Raw genomic sequence first — 27,689 nt, 5'->3', positions numbered from 1 at the left:
CGAACACAATCATTAGCATCGTCGGGTTTTTCGGATTCGGCTTATGAAATATCGTGTACACCGAAGAAATCAACACACACAGGCAGGCGCAACAGTTTCTCTTTCGATATCTAAATTTATTTCACGTTTTCAGTATTGCTTTATCCACGTTTTTATAGCACGGCTCACGGCTACAGCACGCTGTCCCCGCGGGGAGTTCCGGGTGAGAGTGAGTGTAGTGCGATCGCGTGTTTGAATGTTGTTTTTTTGTTTTGGTTGTTACTGCATCCAGTGCCAGTGTGTAATGCCTGCTATTGCTTCCCTTGCCACATTCCTCTCTTTTCCCTCCTTCTACTCTGGGGGTCGTGGTAACAACGAACTGTCTGCCTTCGCTAAGCGCTTCCGACCGCACAAGAAACGCACCACCAAACTAAAGGCGTTCAAAATACGTAACCTCAAAATCCTTTCGCTGTCGCTCGGTTCCCTACCGGTTCCGGTGCCGGCTTAGACATAGACATATTAATATGTAATTACTTTCGCCGTGGCGCCACAAGTTAGACTCCAGGCGGCCTCTCACTGGGACTCGCGATTAAAACATTCTTCGGGACTTGCTATGCGTTTTTGTTTTATCTCTCCGGGGAGTTGTTGTCTACTAAGAAGATGAGAGCGACACAGGATGGATAGGATGGCGCGATCGATCGATCGAGATGATCGAGGTCAGGATCGCCATCATGCTCTAGTTATTAATTCACATTTTTTGCGCTTCTCTGATAGGAAGGATATTGGCGATATCAGGAGTTGCTAGTTACTAATTGTTAGCAAAATTCATTCTTATGCTCTCTCTGTGAGTGTGCAGCTCCGTTCCGTTTACACACCTGGCTCGCGGGTAGTGCTGGGAGGGCGTCTATAGAGCTAGTTCTAAACATCCGCACCGTGTTTTACACTGTTGGCCGGTGCCGCATCGTCGTCGGTGGGAGTGGACAAAGTTTAGGTGCGCGCACTAGACCAAGGCCAAGAAGACAGGGGTCAGGTGAGACAGAAAGGACAGAAGTAGAGTAGCTGGCTGGCAAAAAGCACTGTCGCTAAGGAATCGACACACACCGAGAGAAGACGCGCTGAAGTAGGAAAGGTGCGCTCTCGGGGCCCTGTGGCCTCTCTGCAGCCCGCGTGTGCCTTAACCCCACAGTATCATCGTCATCATCTTATATTTACAACCAGAAGAATGAACCAGGAGTGAAAAGTGTGGCCATCCGACGTTCCGCGTTCCGTATCACCGTATCACATTAAGAAAATATTCTTTCGCTTCATTTCTACACTCATTTCCCTCCACTTCGCCCTCGCCCTCTGGCGCTCGGGCGTTGTAAAACACGTTCCATAGTTTAGCTTTCTGCCGCTGCAGGGTGCACGCAGTGTCTTAGTATAAAATATCTTGGTTGGTTTCTTTAAATAATTAAACCCTACAGTTTTCCGGTTCTCGCTTTTTACAGGTTTCCGTTACTCTCATAGACTAGCCTTTCTACTGTGTTGCCGCGTTGCGGCTCTACTGCATGTCTTTACACAAAGAACTACACCCATAAATGCGAATAAGGGCAGGGCAGGAGATCTATTGGGAGGAGGGAGCCATTTTCGGGAGCCCAACAAGAGTTAAAAACAAAATACTGTAAACAAAGGCGATCCTAAGCGATGCAAAACGATGGCGATCTACGGAGAAAACTATTCAAATGCAATGTCAAACGCGTTGTTCCGAGGCGACACCTTACTGGCGTTCCAAATCTAGGTCAAAGGCATAAGCCTGCCGTAGCGTAGAAAAGCATAAAAAAACCTTCCTGGCCACTCACTTCCACCGAGCCGAGCCGAGGCGAAAGCATAGTTTCGTAGAATGGCCATTAAAATCTGGATTCCACAGCGGACCGAAAAGGAAACACGGAGCCACCCCTGGACACGTAGCTCCACAACAGAACAATTGTATCTCCTTGCACCAAACAGGACACAGGACGGGTGCTGTGGGCCATTACAATTTTCTTTTCCGGCCCCGCTCCGGTTCCCGGGGCTTTTCTCTCGTCCTTGTTCCCCATCCTTGTTTCTTGGGAGTTCTGGCCCCGAAACAAAAAGAAAAAAAAAATGGGGCAGCCAGCAGCGTTCGGGCTTCATTTTGTGGCTATAAATTTGAGCATTTTTATGATTGTCTCTCGCGCGCGCACACAAACACACACACGGTAGCTGGCGGAACGGGGCAAGTGCTGTCCCGGGAACCCCGGTACACGCTGGGGCACTTTGGGTTCTTGGGGGGGGACGGGCAAACGAAAACAAAAACGAGCTGCCGTAAAGGATGGGGACAAGGACGGCCCCCAGAAGTCTCCGGCCGACCCTAGGCCCTTTAAGCCTTTTTATCGCTACGGCGGCGGCGGCGGTGGCGACGACCTGCAGCAGATGTGTGTTCTCCGGGAGTGTCCTTTTTATCGATTCTCCCCACGACTATCGAGCGCGCCCGGAAATGGGGAAAAAACCGAAAACCCCAAAAACAACACAAAGCCTGACCCGAAACAGATGTGTCTCTCTGGGTGTGCTTCGAAACCTTACACGGCGCGTTCCTTCGACCGATAGAAAACCGATAGAACCGGGAGTGTTCCAGTGCCACATCTCGCGTGTTTCGGGTCGGGAACTACATTCGCGGCCGCGAGCTAATAGAAGTTAGTTACAAACAGACGGTCGCGGTCGCTCCTTAATGTCTAGCACCTAAAAACCACATCAGAGTGTTGTTGACACATCTAAACCATGTTTACCATGTTTTTGGTTCTACCGAATTTACGACGCCATCTTTGATTTTTTTTTTTTGGTTGCTTTTTGCAGATTTTTTCTTTCACTACCGTTTGCAGTTGCAGTTTCTACGTTTCGCTACTGTGTTTTTCTTGTTTTGTTTTCTTTACAAAATACGGCTACTTTTCCTATGTACAAACAGGCGACGCATCGCATAGTAGGCGCCGACGTACGGCGAACGTACAGCTGACAGCGACTGAGAGGGATTCGTTTTTCGAGTTTTATGTGCTTTGACACGGATTTTGGTTGGGTTTCGTTCGTTGGGCCCTCCCGGGAGAAGGACGAAGCTGTGCTACTAATTTTCTCTCTGGACAAACTGAAGAGAGATAATTCGCAGCGCGAGGGTCCACCTGGTGGACCCGAAGGTAACTCTGCGGGTGGGGGGCTACACACGGGAGGTTCTCGGATAGGTCACATTCATAAAATGTCCCCTTCAGTGCTCCTGCAGGAAACGCTACACAGTATGTACACCGACAAAAACAGGAAAAAACAGACAGACGGCAACTTGTGTCACGGATAGACGGCGGCACTTCGACGGGAGTGGTTCGCGGTCGGACGCTGCGGTCCGACCGTTCACAGGACAGTGTGATTAGAGTTGTGTAATTTGTTGCCTACTTATTGTATTGGTTTCTCTCTCTCTCGCTCTCGCTCTCGCTCTGTTTCTCTATCTCGGTTCCGGTTCAGTCCTGCCGATCGGTTGCCCACCGTCCCCTACGCCAGCTGCCCTACGTCGTCGCTATCCGGAAGGAGTTCAGAAAGATGAGGAACAACAGAAACGCAACCGCAACGTTCGCACTGGTGGCCCCGGGCCGGCAGGATGCTGGGGCGGCGCTCAGACCCATCGACTCCGTGACCGAGCTGCGGTACACTTTGCTGCGCGCAGCGCCCTCTATCACGTTGTTGCTGTCCACGTCATCATCCTCCTCGTCCTGCTGATCCTGGCCACCCGACGCTGGCGGCGGTGCCCCGTCCGCACTCGCATCCGACTCCGTCACGTAGCGGTTCCGGGCGTTCTGATAGAACACGTTGCTGGCCACGTTCGTGCTGCCGATGAAGCTGCAGGACCGGATGACTTTGTACGACTTGGTGATGTTGGGCGCAAAGCCTTCCAGATTTTCCGTACCCTAAAGTGGACCGTAAGAGAAAAAAAGGATGGGAAAGAAGACACTTTTAGAGGGAGGTCAAAAATGGTCACCGCAACATCCCCGCCCCAATCGGTCTGCTAATTGCAAGCAAATCGGTTCCAACCTGCATTTGCAAAAGGGCAAACAAATCTCGAAGCACTCGATTTCGAGCGCCCGAGGCGAAGGAATTCGATTTACGGGTCTTATCAATAAAATTTATTTCCATGCCCTCAACAGGCGAAGGACACTCGAAAACTTCTCAGGAGCCCACGGAACACCGAGAAATGGCCCCAGGAAACCCCCGGAGTCGGGTTGACTTTCTCTCCAGTGCGGTAAATCAGCAAAGAGCCCGGTAGCCCAAGAAGCTTTTGGCGGATGAATAAATCTTGCAAGTGGCCATACGGACCCGGGTTTCCTGGTCCTCCGTGCATATTTCATTTATTTACGGAAAACGGGACGAGGCGCCCACTACTTACCGGCATCGGTTGGTTCCGGGCGCTCCAGCAGAGTGGCTTGAACGAGCCTCGCCTCGTGACGTACTGGAAGCTGCGGAAGTTGTTCCGCCAGTCGTACGAGATGAGCCGCGTCTCGAGTGTCATCCCCGAGAGTTCCGGGGGTGACGCAATCCGGACCGGATTCGAACCACTGTTGCCACGGGGAGAGAGAGAGAGAACATTGAGTTGGAGTTAAGGCATGGGGCCCGGTTCCGGTGATCTCGGTCTATCAGGTACTTACGGCACCAGCTCGTTGATGCCGAGCGAGTTGATGACGGTCGGCAGGCTCGGCAGCGAGTGGCAGGTGGTGAGCTCCTTCTGGCGCGGGTAGTACAGCGCCAGCACCAGGCACGTCTCCTCGCGCGTCGTCAGCCCCCCGAGCGTGATGGCGGCCCGGCCCGAGCTGTCGTAGATACACTCGGCAATCAGCCGGTCACCGGGCAGGACACGCACCGGAGCGCTCGTCAGCCGCCGGTACTCCTGGTAGTTCCAGTCCGTGTTTCGGTCGTGCGCGATCGGCAGCAACTCTTCGCGGCCCCGAATCTGACGCAGCTTGATCTGCCGTCCGATCTGGTGTGTCCGCATCATGACACCGAAAATGTGGATGCCATCACGCGGGAACGCCCGCTGGGTGCATTCGCCGACGCAGTGGCCCTCCGACACGACGTGCTCTTGGCCGGGCGGAATGATGTGCCGCCAGTTCGGGTCCATGCCGACCGATAGGACACCGGCATCGTGACCCCGCAGCGTGCTGGTGTAGAACAGCCGGAGCCCCGAGTTATCCACCATCGCCTTCGGTTTGGGCTGGAACGGCCACGCGTACTCACTCACGCTCTGGCTGTAGTGCGTCTCCATCAGGTAGAACCGGGCCTGGTTCGACTCGAGCGGATAACCGACCTGGTTCGGAAACGAAAAACCCTGGAAGTAGGAAAGAACAAGGAATGTGGCGCGTGAGTTGAAGAAAATGAACATCGGCCCAGGATCCCATAAAATACGATCCGGCCACAATTGGACACAACTCTGAATGCTCTATTAAAAAACAATAACCGAAAAATTTATTTATTGCCCAACCACAGCCGGGCGCCATTTTCCACCAATCACATCGCCGCCATCCTGGCTGGTTGGACCGCCGCCAGAAACGCAAGGAGCGGTGCGAAAAACATGCCAGTAATTCGATGGCCCTCGCCGAGCTCAGGACGCGCTAACCAAATAACAGAAGTCGTAAAAATATTGACGGCCAAGCACGACCGACAACGCGCGACGACGGGGCCACAGGCGGGAACACCATTTTCCGGGGCTGGCGGAGAGAAATGGTTGTCTATGAATGTTTATAAATAAACCAAGGCACCCCAACAAGGACACACCGGGCGACCGGGAGTCCTGGGGCAGCCGTATCGCTGTACCCGTCATTCGGGGATCCATGTTTCTTTTTGCAGGAGCAGCTCCTGCGCTATCGCTCCGTTTTTATGCGTTTTTGATTGAAACCCATAAAGTTTTATGGAAAAAGTGGCAAAAGTAGCCTCCGATCCCGACCAGGGACGGGGGGCACCGGGGCATAAATACTGGGCGACCCGGCGACCCGGAACCTTTCACCCGGCCCGGCGTATCAGTCTGGTCCCAGGTGTCTGGGAGCCACACGGAGCCGGCCACAAAGGGCGGACTTCTGGCCCACGGAACGCGCCTTGGCACAGGCCAATTCTCGGCCATGTCGGCTTCGCGGAGTCGGCTGTCCTGGTTGATGGTTTTATGTGTGTTTCGATTTGATCGAACCAGTTCACTAATTGGGGACCGACCGACTGAAGTTGCGTACCGTTTTATTACAACCACCCTGTAAAGGGGGCTTCTTAACAAGGTCTACATCACGTCAGACGTTCGCCAGGCTGTTCAATAAGTTTTGAGTTTCAGTAAGAGAGGGCACTATTATTTGGCATCGAGAGTATTTTTTGCAATGGAAAATATCATGTATCAAGGAAAAGAAAATTTATGAACAAATGTTAAAAGCAAATGTTCGTTGTTCAATGTCAAATGTTTAATTAGCACAGCAAAAAAATGGGTTGCTGAATACAAGCATTGGAGACGATCCACGTCAAGGACGTTCAAAAACCGTAACCACAGCAGAAATCGTAGAAAAATTACACGATATCGTATTGTTGAGTGACCGAAAGAAAATTTAGTAGAAACCCTAGGCATCTCGTTGGGCAGGGCAAGCAATACTTTACTGAATCTAAAATGTTAAACTATGGATTAGACTTGGGTTTATCAAAACAAGAGGTTAAAGAGTGGTGTGAACCTGTTTCTTCGGCCCCGAAGCGAGTTCGTGTCCAGAAATCGGCTAAGAAGGTGTAAGCATCAGTTTTTTGGGATGCGAAAAAAATTTGTTTGTGGATTACTTGCAAATTGTTAAAACAACAAATTCCGATAAGAATTAGGATAATAACCTTTGAGACCAAATGAAGGAAAAATTTGTAAAAAAGCGGTTGGCAGAAGCAAAAAAGCTGGAATTCAAGCAAATAAAATGATGGAATTCATAAAATGGAGTCTCTTTGGAACAAGTGTATCATTGATGGGCACGGAGACCATCCTGAACAATAAAGTATATTTTCAACCATCAAAACTATGATTTTCGTATCGAAACTCAAAACATATTGAACAACCCAGTGCTTCGCGCCATGTTTCTGACATATCCAACCGTGCCAAACTGGGACCAACCTCGAAAAGGTGACTCCGGCAATGGGACGACACAACCGACACTGACTCGACTGACGGTTTGTAATTGTGTAAAATTGAAATGCAATTTGTCACGCCACCAGCTCTTCCGGTGGGACGGGCGGCTTTCTATTTTCAAGAACGAGAGCTTACAAAATAGCGCGCCACCGAATTGACAGCGAACGGTGACTTCAATCGGTCACAGGAGCATTTAGACGTGCATCACAGTTGGCGGTAACGTTTCTATGACGTTCAGAAATATACCGCACGACGCCAGTGGCTGTCACGGTCAGTCGCTTACCTCCGAGCCGCGGGTCCAGGCGGCCACTATCGAGTTGCAGGTGAGTATCGATCGGTCCGCCTTGTAGCACGGGCAGCCATTTTCGCGTGACATAATTTCCAGCTCCGGCGAGGACCCTTGACACTCGTGCAGAATCATGTGATAGACGTACGATGAGCTCGAGGACGAATCGAACACCGGTTCGTACTGCAAAGAGAGAGTGGGAATGGGAACGATCAAAATTATTGTTTCATTTGATTGATATTTAATTTCTACTCCGAACGGAGACACTGCGCTCGGCGGCGGGTGATCTATCACGAAGCCGCGGACTGCAGTGGCCCTGACAGAAGGCTGACACCCGAAGGTCAGATTCGTTTGTCGCGTGCTTCGACGAAAAGCTTCTCCTTCCGATGCGAATAACCAAAAGCAAGGAAGACTAGATTTGCAGCCCAAAGACACATCAAACGCCCTGCCCTTTAACTACCGTATATTTACACACTCAGCTCTCGGCCATATGCGGACATCGGCCCGCAGCGAAAGCTCTTCGAAAAATCTGCTGCTGAGATACAAAAAAAAGGGAAAAAGGCCGGACAAATCGCCGGAGCCCTTTCCCGGGAAACATTTAAATAAAAACGGTTTGTGGGGCAAAAAAAGGAACACAGCCGAACAAATAAACAATGATCGGATCGGCCGGGCAGCCGGCCTCGATAGGATGCATTTCAGTCGGGTGAATCGTTTCGGATTTGCAATCGCCGACCGGAGTGCAATGCAGGATCCGGAGTGCAGCGCGAAAAACCGATACCGTGGGCCGAAGGAAAAACCCGGAAAAGTAATTTAATGACAAACATCATTCCGGGCGGTGAGCACAAAAAACGGAGGCCAGATCGCGGTTTGATGCTGGTGCCAACATCATTCGTCGTGACAATCGACGGTCGGTCCCGATGGCGGGCCGGGGCGCAATTAAACTAAAGCAAATCGGCACACTAACCGGCGTGGCTGGGTATGTATGTGTGCCAATGAGTGTCCGGATTGAACACCGGTGGCCCTCTACGGATGAAAACGATACTAAACACTGGCACACACAAGCGATGAAGCAAATAGAAAAGGAAAACATTCGATTAAAAATACAAAATCGAAAGGAAAAAACGAGATAGAAGCAAACAAAGGGAGACAGCGAAAAACAGAGGTCGTCGCGAAACAGCGCGGCCAATGATTAAAATAAACCTCATCTAAACGCTTGTTATCCTCGCTTTTTGTCGGGCCTTCCGAAGCTTGGAAAAGCGCAGTTTTCATGCCCTAGCAGCAGCAGCAAAGAATGGAGAACGAAAAGCGAATGGCGAAAAACTTAGAAAAAGCTCAATCCGAGTCCAAGCTGGTCTTCAGGGGGGCACACAAACAATCGCAACAATCGCGAATTGCGTTGTGCGCCGGAAAACGCCGGTTGTCCCGTGGCCTGGGAGGATAAATTGGCAAAAGTTGCCAACGGAGCGGGGTACCAGATAACTGCATCGGTTGCAGCATCAAATGCAGCGCGCGGCCGTCTTTTCCCCGGGTTGAACATTGTTTATTGGCCGTCCCCATTAGCAGTCCCCCATTTGGGGCTGTCGGCACGTCGTTGTGTCGCCGATGATTTACTGCATTCCACGCTGCCGCAGTGGGGAGGACTTTAATTTTGCCACAAACAATTCCGGGGCGGATTGTTTTTTGACAACCTCCACGCGCGCTCGAAGGCACTTCTCGAAGGACGCTTTGAAGGGTGCCAAACATTGGAAAAACATTGTCCCGGCCCGGCACAGGAACGTGACTCCGACGTGCGGTTTTAACAGGTGGGAAAGTTGCGGGGGCTTTTTTTCTATAACTTAAAGTGGAACCACCGAGCACGTCCCAACCGGGCGTATGTTTTTCCTGCGAACCGTACCGAACTAGAACAGGCGGTTTAATATTTACCAACGGGCCACAAAACCAAAACATTATGTACGGCCCTACGGGAGAGAGCTTTTCGCTGCACCGCGACTGCAACTGCGATAACAATGGTTTTTCTTTGGCGTTTACATTTTCACCCGCTCGCCGTGACCGCTGAAGGGGTGGATTGCACCCGCTTTTAACGCGAAAAACGTGGCCCTGTCGGTCGGTCGGTCGGTCGGTGGTTGGCGCAGTAAATTGTAACCGAGAGTTCCGGAACCGATTTCAAATATCAGCAAATCAATAAAACAAACAGCCCCCATGTAGATTCATGGCCCCCGGCACACGGATATCGATATAGAGAGAGAGAACGAGCGAGTTGTCGACTAGTTACACTCCATTTGGAACGGCATCGTTTGTCATGATGGTGGGAACTACTCTCGCTCCGCTTCGCTTCGGTTTCGGGACCATAATTATGTAACCGGTGAAAGCCCGGCACCGTGACGGAAGCTTTCAGGACTGTTTTTTGCGCTGAGCTCGATTGTGGAATGTCCACTCCGCATCGAACGTTTTGTTAGGGACGATTGATTGCAGCGGTGGTTTCGGTGCCGTTACCCTGGAAAATGAGCTAAAAGGGATGTCAATTCTTAGTTCACAACTTAAGTCGTATTTCGAATCAGTTGCCACACTTAGTTACCATTCAGTACTACCAATAAAATATGTGGCCTAATTCTAAATTCTACCAAAATCCTACTCCTAATCCGGTTGCGCGAGGTTTGGTCGTTCCGAAAAGTTTCGTAGTGCAGCTCGGCCAGAATGAACCAGTGAGTTCCGGACCGCCTGTTTTTCCAGATGATGACCGGTGTTGTTTTAAGATAATGGAGCCCCTCTTTATAGAGTGTGGTTTGTGTTGCTCAATTTTTCGCCCGTTTCGCCACACGTTCGGAAGCAGGAGTTTCTCCGGGATGCATCGGAAAGCCAGAACCCGGAGAGTCAGAAGTCAGCAATCGCGTTGCTGAAGGTGTGCTCTGTGTCTTTCGTCCGCACGGAGCACGGACGATAATGGAGAGCAAGTTTCGAGTGATTCCGATTTCGTTGATGAGCTGCAGTCAGAAGTTCTCCGTCGATGCCCGGTCCCTTGGTCCGGAGTCCGGAGTTCATTGTCGCGCTCCACTCGACCGGTGCAGCCATTCCGAACAACTGTCACTTCGTGTCACTTTATGACACCGAGACGTGCGGCGTCCTCCACGCTTAACAGCGATGTTTATTAAGCCCAGCATGTTGGCTTTACGAGCCCACCAAACGCTGGTGATTCATTGTTTAATAAAATGAAACCAAGCAAAGCGGGCGACCAAACGGTGGCCACCATCAGCTGATGATCCGTTACAGGCACAGTAGGGTCCTGCCTGCTGATGAGGTCAACAATCAGAGGTTACTGTCGCTCGGGCCCGGCGAGAAAGTTTGGCCAACTCCTCATCTTCTTGCTCTACGCTGAGCTGATTGAAAGAATTGCCCACATAAATAAAACCCCTTTCTCCGGTTCGAGACCTTTCACGGGTCGCCATCCTCCCCTCGGCGACGGTCAACGAATCCTTAAAATGTGTCTCTCGCTACCGAAGGAGTTCTGGCGTGTTGTGGCGGCGGTCCTTGCTGTTTGCCGAAACGCGACCAACTAACCGGATGGAAGCAAATAAACTTTTGTTCTAGCCTGGGGCCACGGACATCGACCCACTGTAGTTGGGAAGGCCAAACTGGAAAGATAAATAAATCGCCGCCCGCCCCCTCGCCAACCGATGGGTGGCCAATTTGCAATCACCACCAGGACCTGCGCCTAGGGGCCTCATCGGGCCCCAGGCCCGTTCGAATTCAGGTTAAGGAAGTGGGGCCCCAGAAATGAACTTACCCTAATCAGATGATGTTTGCGATTGATATCGTTCAGCTTGAACATTTTGCACCAGTGCAAGGTGCCGTCACCCTGCGGCAGGCTGACGTCCTGATTGAGCAGCTCCAGTGTCTTGAGGCGCGCGTCCGGCTTGAGCGGGGCCTGGTTGATGCGCTGCGTCAGGAAGAGGGACCGGGCCTGCTTGAACGCCTCGGCCGGATCGGGCAGGCTGCCCGGGGTGTAGAACGCTCCGTGCGGTTCCTTATCGTGGTACATGTAGATGACGCGCATCGTATCGTTCTGTGTAGAGAAGAGGAAAAAAGAATTAGAAGTCATAGACGTTGTCGTCGGGTCGAAGGATAATAATGTCAAAAATCCGGAGTCCACCACCACCACTTAACCCGTTGGCTGGCTCGGCGGAAACACAATCAAAACAATGCCGCAATTAATTGCCGAGATAAGTGAGCCATTAAGATAATTGATCACCTCTAGATAGGCGCTGGGGCGCCGGACACCGTTTTTGGGGCCGGGAAACTTTCACTGGCCCTTTGCCACACGCGCTCGCTCTCCTTGTTTAGAACACTTCCGTAAGGGTCCACTACAAAAAGCACTTTTATCTCAGCGCCATCTTCAGAGTGGCTCTCGCTTTCGACACTCAACGCTCCGAGAAAAAAGTTGCACCAGCAAATGGTTTCGAAGTTTTACCGGCTCCAAATTACGGGAGGTAGTACCGAAGGAGGTATGTTGCACGTTGCACACGATACACAGGACGGCCAGCACTTTATCGTGCGCTATAGTCCTGCCTCGGCGAAAGGGTTTCTTTCTTTCCCAGGGACGACGCTTGGCTTGGATGTGACTTTTGGACCGAAGTAACCGTAAGTAAGTAACGGCACATAAACGCCGGCAGGAAGTCGGTTCCGTCGGTTCAGCACCCAGAAGTGGGTCATCAAAGAACCGCATCGCATTAACCGGGCCGGCGGCCATAATCTGGACGCAACCGCATCTGCCAACAATCCGAGGCAAACCGCCACCGCCAAGGGGCCTGATGTCCTTTGAACTGCCGTGTCGCTGAACGGTGCGCCGCTCAGTGAGCTTCATCGCCCCGAGTCACCCGCCCAGGAACCAGCGTGTGATGGCCGCCTTCCTGCAAGTGATGAAATCACGCACATGCATCCCACCAGCTCTCTCTCTGTCTGTCTGCCTGCCGGGGAATGGAATGCAATTCATTGCTGTCCAGCCTGCGGCAGCGATCGTGTCGGCAAGGTGGACAATCTCGCCCCCAGGGGGTTAGCGGACCACGTCTTCGAACAGGACCGGACCGCGGTCCAACCACAAACCCGTAGACCGTGGCTAAGTACCGGGCGTGTGTGCCAACCATCATCCATCGTCGCGCCGGGCATCTTCCGCACACCGGACATCATCTCGGCGGACAGCTATTATCGGTATGCCCAGAAGTGATAGGCAATTGACACTGTGCCGCTCGCTCTCAGTGCGCGCGCGGTGTCCTGCGGCGTCCGGGCGATGTCGTGCGGTGGGCCCCATCGGAGGTTTCAATCTTCGGCCACCGACGAGAGAATACTTCGCTTCCCGTTGGGCCGGTGGAACGGGGCGGCAATCCAATTGCTATTTAATTGAGCGCACGTGGAGCATGCTGATTAGCCGGGGTCCTGTCGGTGCCGGTGTCCCCGTAGGCGCGAAGCTATTTGTTTAGCCACGTTGCAGTGGCCGGCCGGTGTTTCGGTTTTTGGGAAATGTTTAAGGATCACCCCCGTTTTATCTATTACTTCTCGTTCCAACTCGGGATATTGCTTCCAAGGTGACGCAAGTCGTCGCTGCAAACAGCAAGCAAAGCTCCCCGACGTCGGCCACAGCGGGCCACAGCGGCAAACTAACTGAATTACGACGACAAAGTAAGAGGCTGCAGCGAAATCGAATTGAGCTTTCGAGCAAAAAACGGTTTGCCAGAAACAAACGCCCGAGGAGGATCTCCCGAGACGGCACTCGAGACACGAGAGCAAGAGCGAGAGAGAGAGAGCAAAAAAACGGAATTATGCTTCGCTGGCGGCGAACTTTCGCTGATAGGACGTCACTAACTTATCAGCAGCAGCAGCAGCAGCATCGACGCCCCGGGATCTGCTAGTGACACGGAAATTGATTACGAAACCCTCCCCCTGGGGTGGAGGGGGGTCGGGTCCGGGGCACCTGAACCCCCCCCCCCCGCCGGGAACGGGAGCCAGTTTCCTGGCGGGGTGCGAGCGCTCGCTCCCGGACGCAAGGAAATTAATCGATTGAAGAAGTTTCCTTCATCGATTCAGCGCCCCACCGAGGACGAGGGGGCGTACACCTCCGCGTGGAGCTACTCGTCTTAACCCGGGCTTCTTGCCCGGCTGTCTTCTGGATGCACCGTCGATTCCAGCCGTTGGGCAGCCCGTTTTTTTCGCAGCAACCCCCTTTGCATAACGTCGGCGGTGGGCGCACGTCATTTCAACGTTTCTCCAAGTTCCGACCACTTTCTTCGCACTGCGTGATAATTGACAATCGATTGCCCCGGCTGGTGACCAAGCCCGCACGGGCCAATCGAGTTTGCGACCCGGACCCGGTGGTTGTGGACGTTTTATTGAATTTTTCTTCCGACATTCAGGCGGTCTTCCAGGCAGAAGATGTTCGGCGAACTTCTTCCTGTTTCGATCAGTCGAGGTGGGGGCTGTGCTTTAAATCGCCACAAACCCGGTGGCAGGGACCGCGATATCGATTATCGGGTGACCCAGGATGAGGTCTCACTTAATAAATGGGAACTAATGGTCGCATCGGAGAATTTACCCAGAATGGCAAATTTTCTTTGCGCCATTTAATCGCTCGGTTAGTTCCGTTCTCTCGATCGCGCACTCGATCGCCCGGATCGATAATTGCTGAGAATTCCATTTTCGGAAGCACTTGCCACGCTGTCGGCCTGGCTGGCTGATTGGTTCCTCGTTGAGCCTCTGAGCCTCTGAGAAGCAATTAACGCATGACGGGCGGCCAAGTTCCCAAGCCCGGGCGCAGAGGCTGATTATTACGCCGTTGTTGGTGATGCTGCTGGTGGCTTCCGATGCACCGATGCGCCCGTGTGTCAAGTTGTTGCCGGAGCATAAAACAATGAGTGCCGGGCACCCTGTGCATCATCATCGCATCGTCCGGACCCATCGTGGGGAGAGCCCCACAATTATGTTGCGTGTAGGCACAACGGTTCCTGGGGCGTGGAGCGGATACGTGGCGGAAAGCGCAGATCAGTGCACGGCGTGGCGTCTTGGGGCCGTGCCCGGGGCACGCCAGCACCCGGGACAGCACATGTATTATTTAATCCTCTTGCGTTCGCATAATTGTCGGGCGCAATGATGGGTGCGCGCCCGCCGGATTGATGGGCCTCCGCGATGGTCACAGGATGAGCTTCTGCACGCGCCCCTCTCGCGCCTTGGTGGTGGGGATTTAGATGCCACGGTCGGTCGCCATCGGATGCACCGTTTTGCACGCGTGCATCCCGTGCCCTGATTGAAAGATAATCAAATGCCTCCGATGGGTGCCGGCCTAGGGGATGGGACGGAAAATTGCCGCTTTATGGATTTTAATTACGTAGCACGACGACGACCACCACCGCCGGCTCTTTTCCGCGTGGAATTTGTTTACGTTTTGTGTCACAACATAGCGGCCTGTGTTCGCATAACCTCCATATTCGCGATTCAAATAGGTTTGAAACGGGCCTCTCTCTCTCTCTCTCTTTCTCTTGACCCATTTTATTTTTGATGATAATTTAAATACAAAAATATATAATTTTACGATCCTTTAATGAATGCAAAATTAAGGTAAGTAATTTACCAGGAATCGAGTCAAAGAAAGGACTTCCAATGACTCCCCAGTGACCAGGTTCACCAGTTCGTAGATAATTTAACGGTGGGCGAAGTGACCCCATCTAACCCACCGGAACCACACAAACCACGAGCCAGAACCGCAACACGCAACATAAATACGCTACACGCGTGTAACATGATGTCACAAGCGTTGTCTGGCGGACCGCGGGGCTCGACAACGAAGACACTAAGCGCCGTGTGCAGTGTTTGTTTTGGCAACTGGACCGGGAACAACAAAACTCCCAAACAACATCCCACAGAACACCACGGAAACCAACGGAAAACAAATGGGTTCTTCATGGAGCGTCGGTATGAATGATTGATTGGGCCCCCCCCTCAACATGTCTCATAGTCTGGTAGACGTCATTATTTCACATTTAAATATCCATTTAACCGTAACATCTACTGGCCGATCACGATCATCGGTGACTCAAGTTGCGCGTGATAGAGAGCTTCCCCCGAAATAGGTAAATAAAATCACCGAATTACAAAACGCCACTCACGGGTGGCCGTAAATAAATGCTTGAAAATAATACTAAAAAAAGGCCATTAAACAACTTCGATGCCATCGAATGTGACGTCAAGCAACGCGCACCGATCTCCACGTTTTGAAGAGGGAGCCCCCGAAAAAAAAAAACGACTCCATACCGAAAGAGACTCCGATTGTGAGCCTCGAGCCTTGCCGGGGGTGCTCGGGCTCCGATCGAGCTTTTCGAATTGTTGAATTGTTTCGCAAACATCCAAAAAACTAACGCACATAAAAGCATTACCTGCCTGCGGTGGCGACCATGCCTTTCGAGCCGTGGCCTAAATCTGTCTGACGAGAAATTAATTACAAACCCATCACTCCCCGTTCACTACGGCGCGGGCGAAGCTTTCGCGCAAGACGTCAACGGTCGAGATATTGAACCACGCGCGACGCCGATGATGGCTGCGTGAATCGATCGACTTGCGCCCAGCCCGGTTCGGTTGCGCTTTCTGCACTTTTGCTATTTTCTTAAGACCCCGCGAGGTGTTTATGTTCGGGGCTGATGCTGCTGCTGGTGGTAGGCTCGAGCTCGAGCACTTATGTCACCCATCGGGCGCTAAATGAGACGTCGATCCGTCGGTTGGCTGCAACACCCGCTAGCTGGCCGGTGAAGTGGATAGTGCAGCACTTCTGAAGCCGGTCCACTTGTGGCACCGAGCTCGAGAGCACATTCCGAGCGGGGCCGCGAAAGGTTACGTCGCGTCGCGACGTGAAGGATGTTTGGGGGGTTCGAACATCGAACATTATTATTATTTATGCAAAGATCGGGCGACTGGCGACTGGCGCGTAAGTGATACACGGCGTTCCTGTGCATTGTGTTATTTTATCGCGTAATGAGATACGCATCGCTTGCGTAACCAGCCGGCCGTTACGCCCGTGATACGGCGGACGTCCTCGTGGGGCGCGGTGCAAAATAAACGTGGACGAGTACTTCTTCGTCAAACTTCCACGGTTTTCGCTCCGCGAAAAAAGGTCACGCGTCGGTCGCAGGGTTTCGGCCACCGGCCCGGACTGGAGTGTGTTTGTCTTGTAATGAAGATGGAGCTTACCGTGATGGGCACGTCGTACGCCACGTCGCAAGTGTCCAGCTTGCGCTTGAAGCGCAGCACCGTGTGCGTCTGGTTTTCGTAGCCCAACAGCAGCACGTAGTCCTGCGAGGAGTCCACCAGCGGCTGCCCGTCGCCATGCTTCTTCACGTGCCGGTCCTAGAGAGAGAAAGAGAGAGAGAGAGAGAGAGAGAGAGAGAGAGAAAAGAACGAGAAACAGTTAAAATGGGGCTGTGGTGATAACGTAGCGTGCGTGCTGATAATTCTATTCACCCGGGGACCGGGTGTCTGGGCCATCATTAGTTTTGGGCACTCGAGTTCGTTCACCTGCGCACCGAGAGGGTGACGTATCATTATGTTTGTCCCCTCGTGCGCCTTTCTTATGTGGCGCTACTGATAAACAAATACTTGTTTCGGGTGGGGGGCAGAACCACAAATTAATGATTAATGTACGCAGGGGCGGCCACAACTTGCAGTGACTCACCCTGGTGGGTTTCAATGTCCTGCTGCCCCGTTTCACTTTATCGAAGCGTGTGGTGTGAGTGCAGTAAGTATAAGTACAACTCAAGTGGTCACCGAAGGTCATCACTTGGAGGAGCTCTGGCTCATCTGAATTTCAAATCCCCGACCAAGAGTTTGTCGCATTGATTTGTCAGCCCCACTTTGGGTGTGCGTGTTATCCTTTTTTGCCCTGCTCTCTCTCTCTGCAATTCTGCACAAGTCCTTGGGACGGGAGCCGCTTCTTCGGAAGCAGCGGCGCGACCAGACGTCCCAGACGCACCGTAATTATCGTCGGGTTCGAGTGTCGGGCGCTGCCGGTTCTGGAGGGTTCGGGATATTTTTATCCCTCAGTCTGGTCGATGAACGACCTTCTTGGCGCTTGGCGGGTACGGGGCCTCATCTTGCCAACTCATTAAAATAACAGGCCCAGAGATCGAGCGGGGCCAAGCGAGCGAACATGAGTCCGTGTCTGAGCTCGACGCAGAATCCGGGGGCCCTTTTTGGAGCTGGCAGAATAAAAGTCTCCGCGCGGAGGATCCTCGCTGACGAGGATCGGTGCGTGGCTCACAATTACGCTGTTCGCTTTATTTTCGTAAGCAGCTGAAGGAGCTCGCGCTCTGGGGAAACTGGCGATTGCCGTCGACCTGGACCTGTGGGTTGTTGTTGTTTATCTGTTTGCGCCGAGAGCGCGTATCGATTGGAATCGGACAACGCGGGCAATGCATAAAATGCACAACAGCCGGCAACAAAGATGCAACATTTACATCCAACCAACCAATCAACCAACCAACCGGGGTTGACCTCAGGCCGGTGCGAGCAGTCACTGCTGCCGCCTGATTGACCGCAATTATTCAATTACAGCTCCGGCCAGCCAGCCAGCCAGCCAGCCAGCTCGCGCCAGTGCTGAGGTCATGCATCAGCATGTAACCAGCGTTCGTGTTCGGTTGAAGAACCGGCGAAACCGGAAGCTCTTGCGTAGTAGTCACCGTCACCGTTAAAACTCCATTCGACCGTTTCATTCCGAGGGCCAAGAGATTAAGGGCGCCCCTGCCGAAACGATCGATATGTTCGATATTCATTAGTCAATCCACGTTGCGGGCGCCCTGTCCCCATCCGCACCCGGGACGATGATGATGATGATGGGGTTCAGGTTGAGGGTTCGATTTCGTACCGTCCCCCGACCGACGACGGCGGCCTCCCGGGCGCTCCGGGGAGTTGTAGCTTTAATTAAAATCCGGCAAGGCGGTCTCTCGGTGGAGTCGAGAATTCCCGAACCCGAATTCGAAAAAGAAAAAACACGCAAAAACACAGAACGCAACCCACAGCGCTCGTCGTCTCGACGAACGTGGCCGCCGAACACACAATCTCCTGACTGTTTGGTTTAGGAAAAAAAGCGAAAACGAGCGATTCGGCTGCGGCCGAAGTGAAAGTTCTGCCGAACGTGGCCACGGCATTGAGCATTCAATTATCGGAGCGGAAGTAGTAGCAAATATGTGCGCTGGCGGGTCCCGGTCGCGGTAATGCGCCCGCTAAATTGCTACCTCGCTCGGTGCGGGCGAAAAGAATCCGTTACCAGGAACCGAAGGATCACGGTGTCCCCGGGGGTGCCGCGAGATCCTTTTGGGATGTAGCGAGCGTAGCGAGTGATTACACGCGAGGTAATAATTAAAACGAAACATTTAGACCAACCGGAGCGGCTGGCCAACCGAATTCCTTTCGCCAGGTGGCTTGGGCATTGGAGATCGATTGGGAAATTAAAAGAGAGCAGCGCAATCAGCGGAATGGAGTGTCACTAACGAGCCGTCAGCTTCTTCAGCACGTGCTCCGTGGGAACGGCCAGAGGGATGGGCAGTTAAAATGAAGTCGTTTTCCGTGTGTCTAGAGCATTGCAATCGTGTGATGAGATTTTTAATCATGTTTTTTTAATCATGATAGGGATAACATTTTTCTCTCATCGGGCAGAGTCGAGATGTTAACTACATACCCTGTTTAGAACGTTTTCATTGAAATCAAATGTTTATTACGTTGAATCTGTTTTTTCAATTTTTTTTTTCCCAAGTATGTGCCATCGATAGATGTACATTTCACCCATCTCTATGCTTAATCGCGGATTCCACGCAGAAAGAATTCTTCGACGTTAAAAGCAAACCAATTAGTCATGCAATTATTGACATTCTCATAGGCGCTGCACTTCCACTTTCCATCCCTCCATAATCACGATGGAATCTACAATCCGCTTCCCAATCCTACTAATCCTTTCCATGCCCAATCTAATGTAGAAATGACTTTCTTTTGTACATGGCGAAAAGAATTTCACAGTTGGTGTTTCGGTTTTACTGCTGTTTTTTGTTCAGTTAATTTTGCAATCCTCTTGATTTTTCCCAGTCCCTTGAGATTTGGCATTTTCAGGCACAAAAGTCGATACCTCTTCAAAAGCTAAGTTGCAAACTTCAAAGATAAGTTTAATTTGACTGTCGCCAAAACAAGGTAATGTTGCAAAAAACCACAATTAGGAAAACCAAACCGATAGTTAGAGCCTTCTTCTAGACTTAATATGTTGTTTAACCTCCGTCAACTTCGCTACTTTCGTTGTGGTCCGATAAAACAAAATCCAACGAATCATTAGGAAGTGCAACATAAGTGTGGCATATTTTGCTTCCCCAAAACAACCGTATACGTTACCGGGCTCGAGCGTGACAAAGGGTCCATTCCATTAGCGATCCCCCGGTACTGGCGGTTAGAGGGTTCATTGTCAACCCCTCGGCTCCAGTCCGTAGGTGATTCAAAACCCATCGGTTCCCACAGAGACCTAAATGACAAACACATGGCCCATTCGCTGGCTGGCCCGATGCGGCGTCGTCTGATGGTATCACTCAGCGAGTGCCTCTTTTTTGTGCCACGAGAGATCGATCGGAGCGGCGGGAGTCACACCGGCCCGACAGGACCAGGGATTGAAAGGACACACCGGATGGACGGCTACACGAGGTCGATAATGTGTTCCTCGAAGTGCTTCGGCTCGGTGTCACGGCGCACTTCCGGCATCGTGAAGATTGCATCACTCGGGACGCGTTACTGGCACCTCATCACGGCGGCCATCGGGCCCGCCGCCGGAAATGGTGCCTCTCTGGCACCGGCAGGACCGCCCCCCGGTCTGTGTGTGAAAGGACCTGTGCGCTCCAGGAATATCTCGGGGGCGCGCGCGCGCGCCTACGCTCTCTCAATTACCATGAATACTTCAACATCTGATATGAATATTGTCAATAGACGTCGGCGGCGGACGGATGCTGTGGGCTGTGGCATCGACGTCGTCGCTGTCGGTCCATTTGCCCCCTGCCGCTCATAAGACGGTTCTACCCCGGACGGTTCGGTACGTCTTGGGCGCTTGGGCTCTGGCCTTACGTTCCGCAAAGAACGGCCAACGGCTGGCAGGGAAAATTGTTCAGGAAATTGAATTTTATCGCACAATAATATGATTTCGATGGCGGAGAAGGTGGCGAGGTGTCCGCCGTTCCGTTCCGTACATCCTTCTCCCCGCCGTAGGCAGATTGCACTTTCCGCCGCCAAAAGCCGGGGTGCGCGGGAGGGAAATAAAATATTTTCCACAACAACGCAACACGAGGCGGGCCGCGAACAGGAAATTCAATTCGGGCACCGAACGTGGGGCGATAATTGAATTGATTTAAGCATTCCGTAAAACAAGGCCGGGAAATTAAATCGGCGCCGCCGCCGACGGGCGTCTGATGCTCTGATTTTCCACTCCGCCAGGAAAGAAGACGGGCGGCACGCGGACGTTTTCACTTTTCATCCCGCCGGAAAACGCGGGAATAATTAATGAGCAATCCAAAAGGGGGCGGAATCAGTGGCCGCGCAACCCGCGAGCGATATTTTTCTTACGCCACGACAAGAACAAACACACTCGAATTATGCTAATGTTTTGTCGGGAATGGAAAACCCTTGTCCCTCTGCTAGCTGTGTCTGCGAAGAAAAGTTTGCTGCACGAGGGCGCAATGTTATGAAAATATGCTGACGATGCTTTCTTCGGGGCCCAAACCGCGCTCGGAAAATTTGGAATTTTCTCACTGAGAAAATTGAGTTTCAATCCAATCACCCACCCGCATGCATTGCGCCATTTAAATGTTTTGCGTGAATGGCGGCCTCGCAGTTGCCACATAAAGCCTGCGTCCAGGCGTGAGTTTTGCGTCTCAAATTTACACTGCTTTTGTAGCGCACGCAATGGGACGGAGGAAAATGATACAATCCTGGACGTGGAACCTGCCCTGTTGGGGCCGCCCGGGCCGGGGACAAAAAGGGTGAACAATTATCGGCTTTAAACACCGGTTACCGGCAACGGAAACGACGCGCCGAAACATACCACGCTCGGCCTTTTCACTACTAGACGGGTGCTCTCGTATTTCGGCCCCCGCCGGGTAATCAAACCAATTAGACATTGTCCGAAATAATGACCACATCCCACCTTCCCCACCCGGTTGCGTGTCCCGTCCGACCGAGATGGCGATGACGAGTCGAGTGACAGCTCGGGAGATGGTCCGCGTTTCTGCTGCATAAAACGTGCGAATGGGGAGCGCAACGACAGGCGGCAGAAAGAGAAATAATAACAGTAAAACATGGCCCGCTTCTAAACAGCAATCATCAGCACCGGCAGCAGCATTCGGATGTTGATTGAAGGGACAACACACGGGGACAAAACTCAAACGTGGGGACGTTGAAAACAATTTTCATCGCTCACGCCAATCGGCTCGATGGCCACGCCGCGACGGCGATCCGCCGGCCGTAGCATAACGAGACGAGATATGATGTTGGGTCTGGCCCAAAAAAAACCCACTAGAGCGGAGAATAGGGAAAATAAACACTTCTGATCTGATTCACGCGCATGGCCGCCGTGGTCGTGATTTCTCCGTTTTCCGCGCGTGTTTCGGCGAACGAAGCGAACCTCGACACGCAACGATCGGCCGGTGATCGGTTCGCCGGAATATAGCATGTTGGCCACCAGGGACCCACCAACCCACCCACTCCCGAGCGAAGGTGGTGGTGGAGGTTTATCTTGGGCGATCTAGTTTTTAAGAGATTAAAACGCCCTCCGTCGTGTAGATACACACAATATTCGGCGTGTCCGGCGCGTTGATTGATGGGTCTGGGCGACGTGAGCGGGTGAGATGTTGGACCGCCACCACCAGCATGGACCCCTCATAGGCGATAAAAATATTTTCCATTTCGCGTTCCACCTTGGCGTCGGATCCGGCGTCGATTCCCGCCCGTGTTTCTTTGTTGCTTTCTTTGCTTTCCCGCAAACGCAAACATTGTGTTTTGTGGGGCGCATACGCATTGCCGTATGATTGACTTAATTTGGACAGGCTGTTATTATCAGGTTTCCAAACGCTAGCCTACAACAGAACTGGCCGACCGTAATTCATCACGGGGAGGTGATCGTTTCGCCGCTTGGCACGGTATTGCGGTGAGTTTGACAAAAACGGTTTTCGTTGGTTTCCAGCAACAAGTTCCAGCGAGTTAGTCAACGTCATGCATCGTGGACCAACATATAGGTAATTGTATTCTCTTCAGAATCACTCCTAATCGACAATGCGACTCTCAATGGCCTATAAAAAAACTATTTTGCTCATATCTCGTGTCAAGACGGTTGAAGGTGGGACAGAAGCTTTATAACAGGCATTTGGGGCATGGAAGTGCATCGTATATGCCTCGCCAGGCTCCTGGTGTCCTAGTCATGTCACGAGAATGGCCGAAGACGAGCCAACCGAAGACTTCATAGGCCGTCCAGAGGGGAATGGATCGTGCGTGGTACGCACCAGTTGAGATGGCGGGTTTAAATCGACAACGATGTAAGAACGGCCGCGATTAGAAGTTGGTGGCCGAAGACCACTAGCGGTGAACGGAGCCGTTACTGCAGGACTGGGCCGATCAGTGGCTGTAGTTGCCGAATAAGTAAGTAATTAATTTTAAATGCCAAATAAACTGTGAAGCACTGCGTAAGATCCACTGCCTGTGCCCCTGCAACAGCTTATAGCAGACCTTTCCGAATTGATCCATCCACCCCGCATTTGTATTATTTTCTTGCTGCAATTAAGCCATAACTTGCTCTACCGAGGATTTTATGCGCAACTGGCCATCGCTTCACTCTAAGAGCGTGTTCGGGGTATGAAAGATTGCAGGAAGAAATCGATGTTGAATTTTCTTTCGCTTTCAGGCACACACAAACCAAGATCTTTCATCGTATGGGTTTTAATTAATGTATTATTTCGTACCAAAAATGAACTTTTCTTTCACTTTGGGCCCACTTAATGAAAAGATCGCTCGATGGCAAAGGCAAATAGGTCGTCGCCCTCGGTTGACCAGGTCGGTCGATAAGCCTCAAAAAGAGCCGTCAGTAAAGGGTACTTCCTTCCGCAGACTCCCTTGTAATCGTCGTGCTCCAACAAACCGGCCATAAACCCTCCTAAACCCTCACTGTCCATGAAGTGTGCTTTCTCCTCGAGCGAAACTTCATTCTCATAACCAATCCAATCAATACCGCGATACGCGAATGGGGACGCGCTTCGCTCGTCCCAATCGATTGTCCACCCCTGTTCTTGCAGCTTGGAGCATATTTGGCTGTAGAACTTAAATTGCCCCCTAACGCCCTTGATAGCAGCATGCAGACCGTGATCGTTTTCGTTGGCCAACGTGTACCAGAAGGCATGGAAACCCACATGAAGCAGAATCTTATTCCTGGGACATCCGCCGTTGATCCAGTGTTTGGTACTGTCCACGACGTTGAAGGTACCGTTGCCTTCTGATTCGAAGTTGCGTCGGTTCATCGGATAAGGGACGTCCGTGAATTTAGAACTTTGAATCCCCACGATGATAACAAAATCAGCCACTCTAAGCATTAGAAATATAAACGAATTATATCTTAATAATGTAATGAGCCCAAAACTGCTGCTACTACTAACCGACAGAGTCGCTCTTGGTAGAACTCGCGCTCAGTGTCATCCACTCTTGAGCCACCGATAAATGAAACCGTCCACCATTCGCGTCCTGCATTCTTGAAGGCTTGCTTCGTTTCTTCAATAAACGTAGGAAAATGGTGTTGATAGTTAGACGGTAGAACAGCCATTGGAATCATGTCATTCAGCCATGTAAACGATAGTCCATCGAAATTATACCGCCTCAGAAAACGGATGGCACTTTCGATGAACGTTTTCCGTGTGTTGTTTGATGCAATCATCTCTTGACACTCAAATTTATGACAATGAACGCCAATCAAAAGTTTCACATCGGGCCGTCGTTTCTTGAGATCGGCCAACTTTTGGAATCCTTTCTGCAGTACATCGCGTCGAGCATCCGTATGTTTGATCTCGTAGGATTCCTGTACTTCAGCCGCGAAGTACAGCACGTGTGTACAAAGGTCCGACGGCGTGTCTTCGATTCGGTAACCTTCGTCATGTCCAATATTATGTATACAAACAAGATGTCTCCTTGTAGAGTTGGCCAACGCTTTTTCACGTAAAAAACACCAGAACATGATCAATGTCAGCCAACATTCTGGCCGCATGGTTCTTCGCTATCGTCGTTGAAGATCCGTTGGAACCGGTTTTCAGAGGCGAATCGATTGTCAAAGAGTCCAAAAATTTCAGCTTTCTGGTATGGGTGAAGATGGTATTTGCCGTGCTCACGGTTCTGGTACGTCTGATCACTAAGATGCACGAATTTGAACTGATCAGAGCTGAACGTAGAGATCTCACAAGCACCGCTTCCGATTGGTTGTTAGTTATCAAATTGAATTCTTCAGGTCATGGTCATGGTGATTGTGAATCTCGTTTTCGAATTTTGTACAACGCACACAAACATGGACGGATCAACAACTACTACAACAACAAACAATTGTAATAAAAATGTTTTTTTTTATCACTGTTGTCATGCGATGAATGCAACAATCTGAACCGGCCATGTTGTCGGTCATGTGGTGAACGTTATTTAACTGGACATATCTTTACAGTTCAACGTCGATCATTCGAAAAATGTTTTCGATTCTGTTCGACTCTGTTCTTTATTGATCATACTAGGTTCTTACATAGCTAATTATAACTAGCACTCCAGTCGTTGGAATTGCTTATCTGCTTGGATTGGAAAAACCCACTAATCGGTCAGTTCATGCTTGCTTTATTCAGGCTTTTGACAAACTGCGCGTCGTGTTTTGCAAACACGGTTCGTAACACATCGCTCAATAAGTCCGTAGGATAGCTTATAAAACAACAATATTTTGATATAATTTGTATTTATTCATCAACATAGTCTCCTTTTAAGGCGATACAGTCAGTCCAACGCTTCTCTAACTTTTCGATACCATGTTTGTAGAACGATTTATCTTTCCCTTCAAAATATGCCTCAGTTTCGGCGATGACCTCCTCATTCGATCCAAATCTCTTTCCCTGGAGCATCCTTTTGAGATCCGAGAACAGCCAATAATCGCTGGGGGCCAAATCTGGCGAGTATGGTGGATGGGGCAACAATTCGAAGTGCAATTCATTCATTTTCACCATCGTTTTCATTGACTTGTGACACGGTGCATTGTCTTGATGAAAGAGAATTTTTTTCTTCTTCATGTGCGGTCGTTTTGCGTCGATTTCAGCCTTCAATCGTTCCAACAATGCCATGTAATATTCGCTGTTGATTGTTTTACCTTTCTCAAGATATACCATGACTATCCCAGAATACGGAGGCCATAACCTTGCCAGCAGAAGTTTGAGTCTTTGGGCGCTTTGGGCGGCTTTCACCGGCTGGTGTCCACTCAGCCAACTGCCGATTTGACCCAGGAGTGAAGTGATAGATCCATGTTTCATCCATTGTGACGTAGCGACGAAAGAAATCCTTTTTATCACGGTTAAATAGGGCCAAACATGCCTCAGAATCATCGATTCGTTGTTGTTTTTGGTCCGGTGTTAGCAAACGCGGCACCCATTTCGAATAAAACTTCCGCATACCCAAATGTTCATGCAAAATGGTAAACACACTGCCTTCTGATATCTTTACGGCCTCAGCAATCTCCTTCAATTTCAATTTGCGGTTGGATAAGACGATTTTGTGGACTTTTTGTATGTTTTCTTCAGTAACTGCCGAATTTGGGCGACCGGAACGTTCAGCATCATCGGTGTTCGTACGACCACATTTAAAGTCACCAAACCACTTCTCAACCATTTGCCTCGATGGAGCAGAGTCCGAATAACATTTGTCAAGCCACTGTTTAGTTTGCACGGTATTTTTTCCCATCACAAAGCAATGCTTAATGAGCACACGAAATTCTGATTTTTCCATTTTTTTCAATTTACAAAAGTTGATTGAATTGTTCACACTGTAACTTGGTAAATAATAATCCGAATGTCATGAAACTTTGACAGATGTCGTTTGAAGGTTGGTACTGTCTAAAAATCATAAGGATTCTGTATTTGTTTCGCAATCTATATGTCATCCTGCGAACTTATTGAGCGATGTGTTATGTTTTGTTTGCACGTTGGTTTGGTCCTGCTGACAAATCAAGTGTATCTTGGAGGAATCAAGTGTATCTTTTTTATTCAAATACAATAGTTTCGGTCTGAAGACCTAATTTTGGTCACATCTCGTCTGGAGCCGGTTGTAGTTGGGACAGAACCTCCAAAATCCCTGTGAGCGCCGCAGGCAATGAACCTGCGAGCGCTCCCCCTAGCCCTCGCCGCAGCGAGGGGAGAGGTTGTTCTTCCGGACAGCGGAAGAGACCCCCGGGAGTTCCAGCCACTCTAGGAGGCCGGCGGGGGGTGGACGAGATCCTGCCTGGCTTCAAACGCGGACGAGCACAAAATAAAACAACAAGACAACACAAGCGTTTTTGTCCAGGGGAAAATCTGCGTCGTTTATTGCCGTTCCGGAGCGCCGTTGCCGACGGGCCGCTCCCCGTTCTGTTAGTGATGCGTATCTAAATTTTACAATCAACCGCAGTCCTAGCTATGAGCCATTCCCTGCTATCTTGTTTGGAGACACGCGTGCGCGAGTGAGAGCTATGATTCGGCTTGAACCGGCCCCGCTTAGCCGGTGCTACCGCACGCGCATTTGTATTCGGTCGAGAGAGAGAGTCGGCACCCGTGTGCTTCGTACAGCGAGACCGTTTGCGCCGGTGCGCACGCGTTCGATTGAGCTTGCCGCTTCAAGCAAGAGAGAGACCGCTGGCGCCGGTGCGCACTTACTCGAGGGAGCGCGCATGTGTTATTCGCACAGCGCTCGTGCGTTGCCGGAATTTTTATCGTGTTACTGCTTACGGCCTTAAGGACCCGTCGCGATGACTCTAGCGACGACAATCCCCGTACTTACGTTGGCTGATCTAAGGCTGCCGTAGTGCAACGTATACGCTTTGCGAGGCTCCGGTGGGCTGGTCATGTCATGAGAATAGCGCGAAACGAACATTTATTTATTCTTTTCTTTCAAAGTTTATGGGAAAGAAAGAAAACGTAACCATTCTACAACGTTTTTCCTTTAACGATACATAGTTTTCACAGCAAA

The 27,689-nt window shown here is 51.0% G+C and overlaps 1 protein-coding gene across 1 annotated transcript in view; it reads right to left on the bottom strand.

The window, feature by feature from the left end:
• Positions 1-3,521: 3,521 nt before the first annotated feature.
• The window catches only part of LOC131215128 (MOXD1 homolog 2-like), a 52,408-nt gene continuing 28,240 nt past the window's right edge, over positions 3,522-27,689 (bottom strand). Inside the window, exons 2-7 of the mRNA XM_058209511.1 lie at positions 16,647-16,802; positions 11,206-11,484; positions 7,422-7,607; positions 4,656-5,332; positions 4,397-4,565; positions 3,522-3,920 (exon numbers count right to left, since the gene is read on the bottom strand). Of these exons, the coding sequence (XP_058065494.1) occupies positions 3,522-3,920; positions 4,397-4,565; positions 4,656-5,332; positions 7,422-7,607; positions 11,206-11,484; positions 16,647-16,802 (1,866 nt within the window). The remainder of the gene's footprint in view (positions 3,921-4,396; positions 4,566-4,655; positions 5,333-7,421; positions 7,608-11,205; positions 11,485-16,646; positions 16,803-27,689) is intronic.

The sequence above is a fragment of the Anopheles bellator genome, chromosome 1, assembly GCF_943735745.2.
Source record: "Anopheles bellator chromosome 1, idAnoBellAS_SP24_06.2, whole genome shotgun sequence".
NCBI classification, from domain to species: Eukaryota; Metazoa; Arthropoda; class Insecta; order Diptera; family Culicidae; genus Anopheles; species Anopheles bellator.
This window is presented reverse-complemented; position numbering and strand designations above follow the sequence as displayed.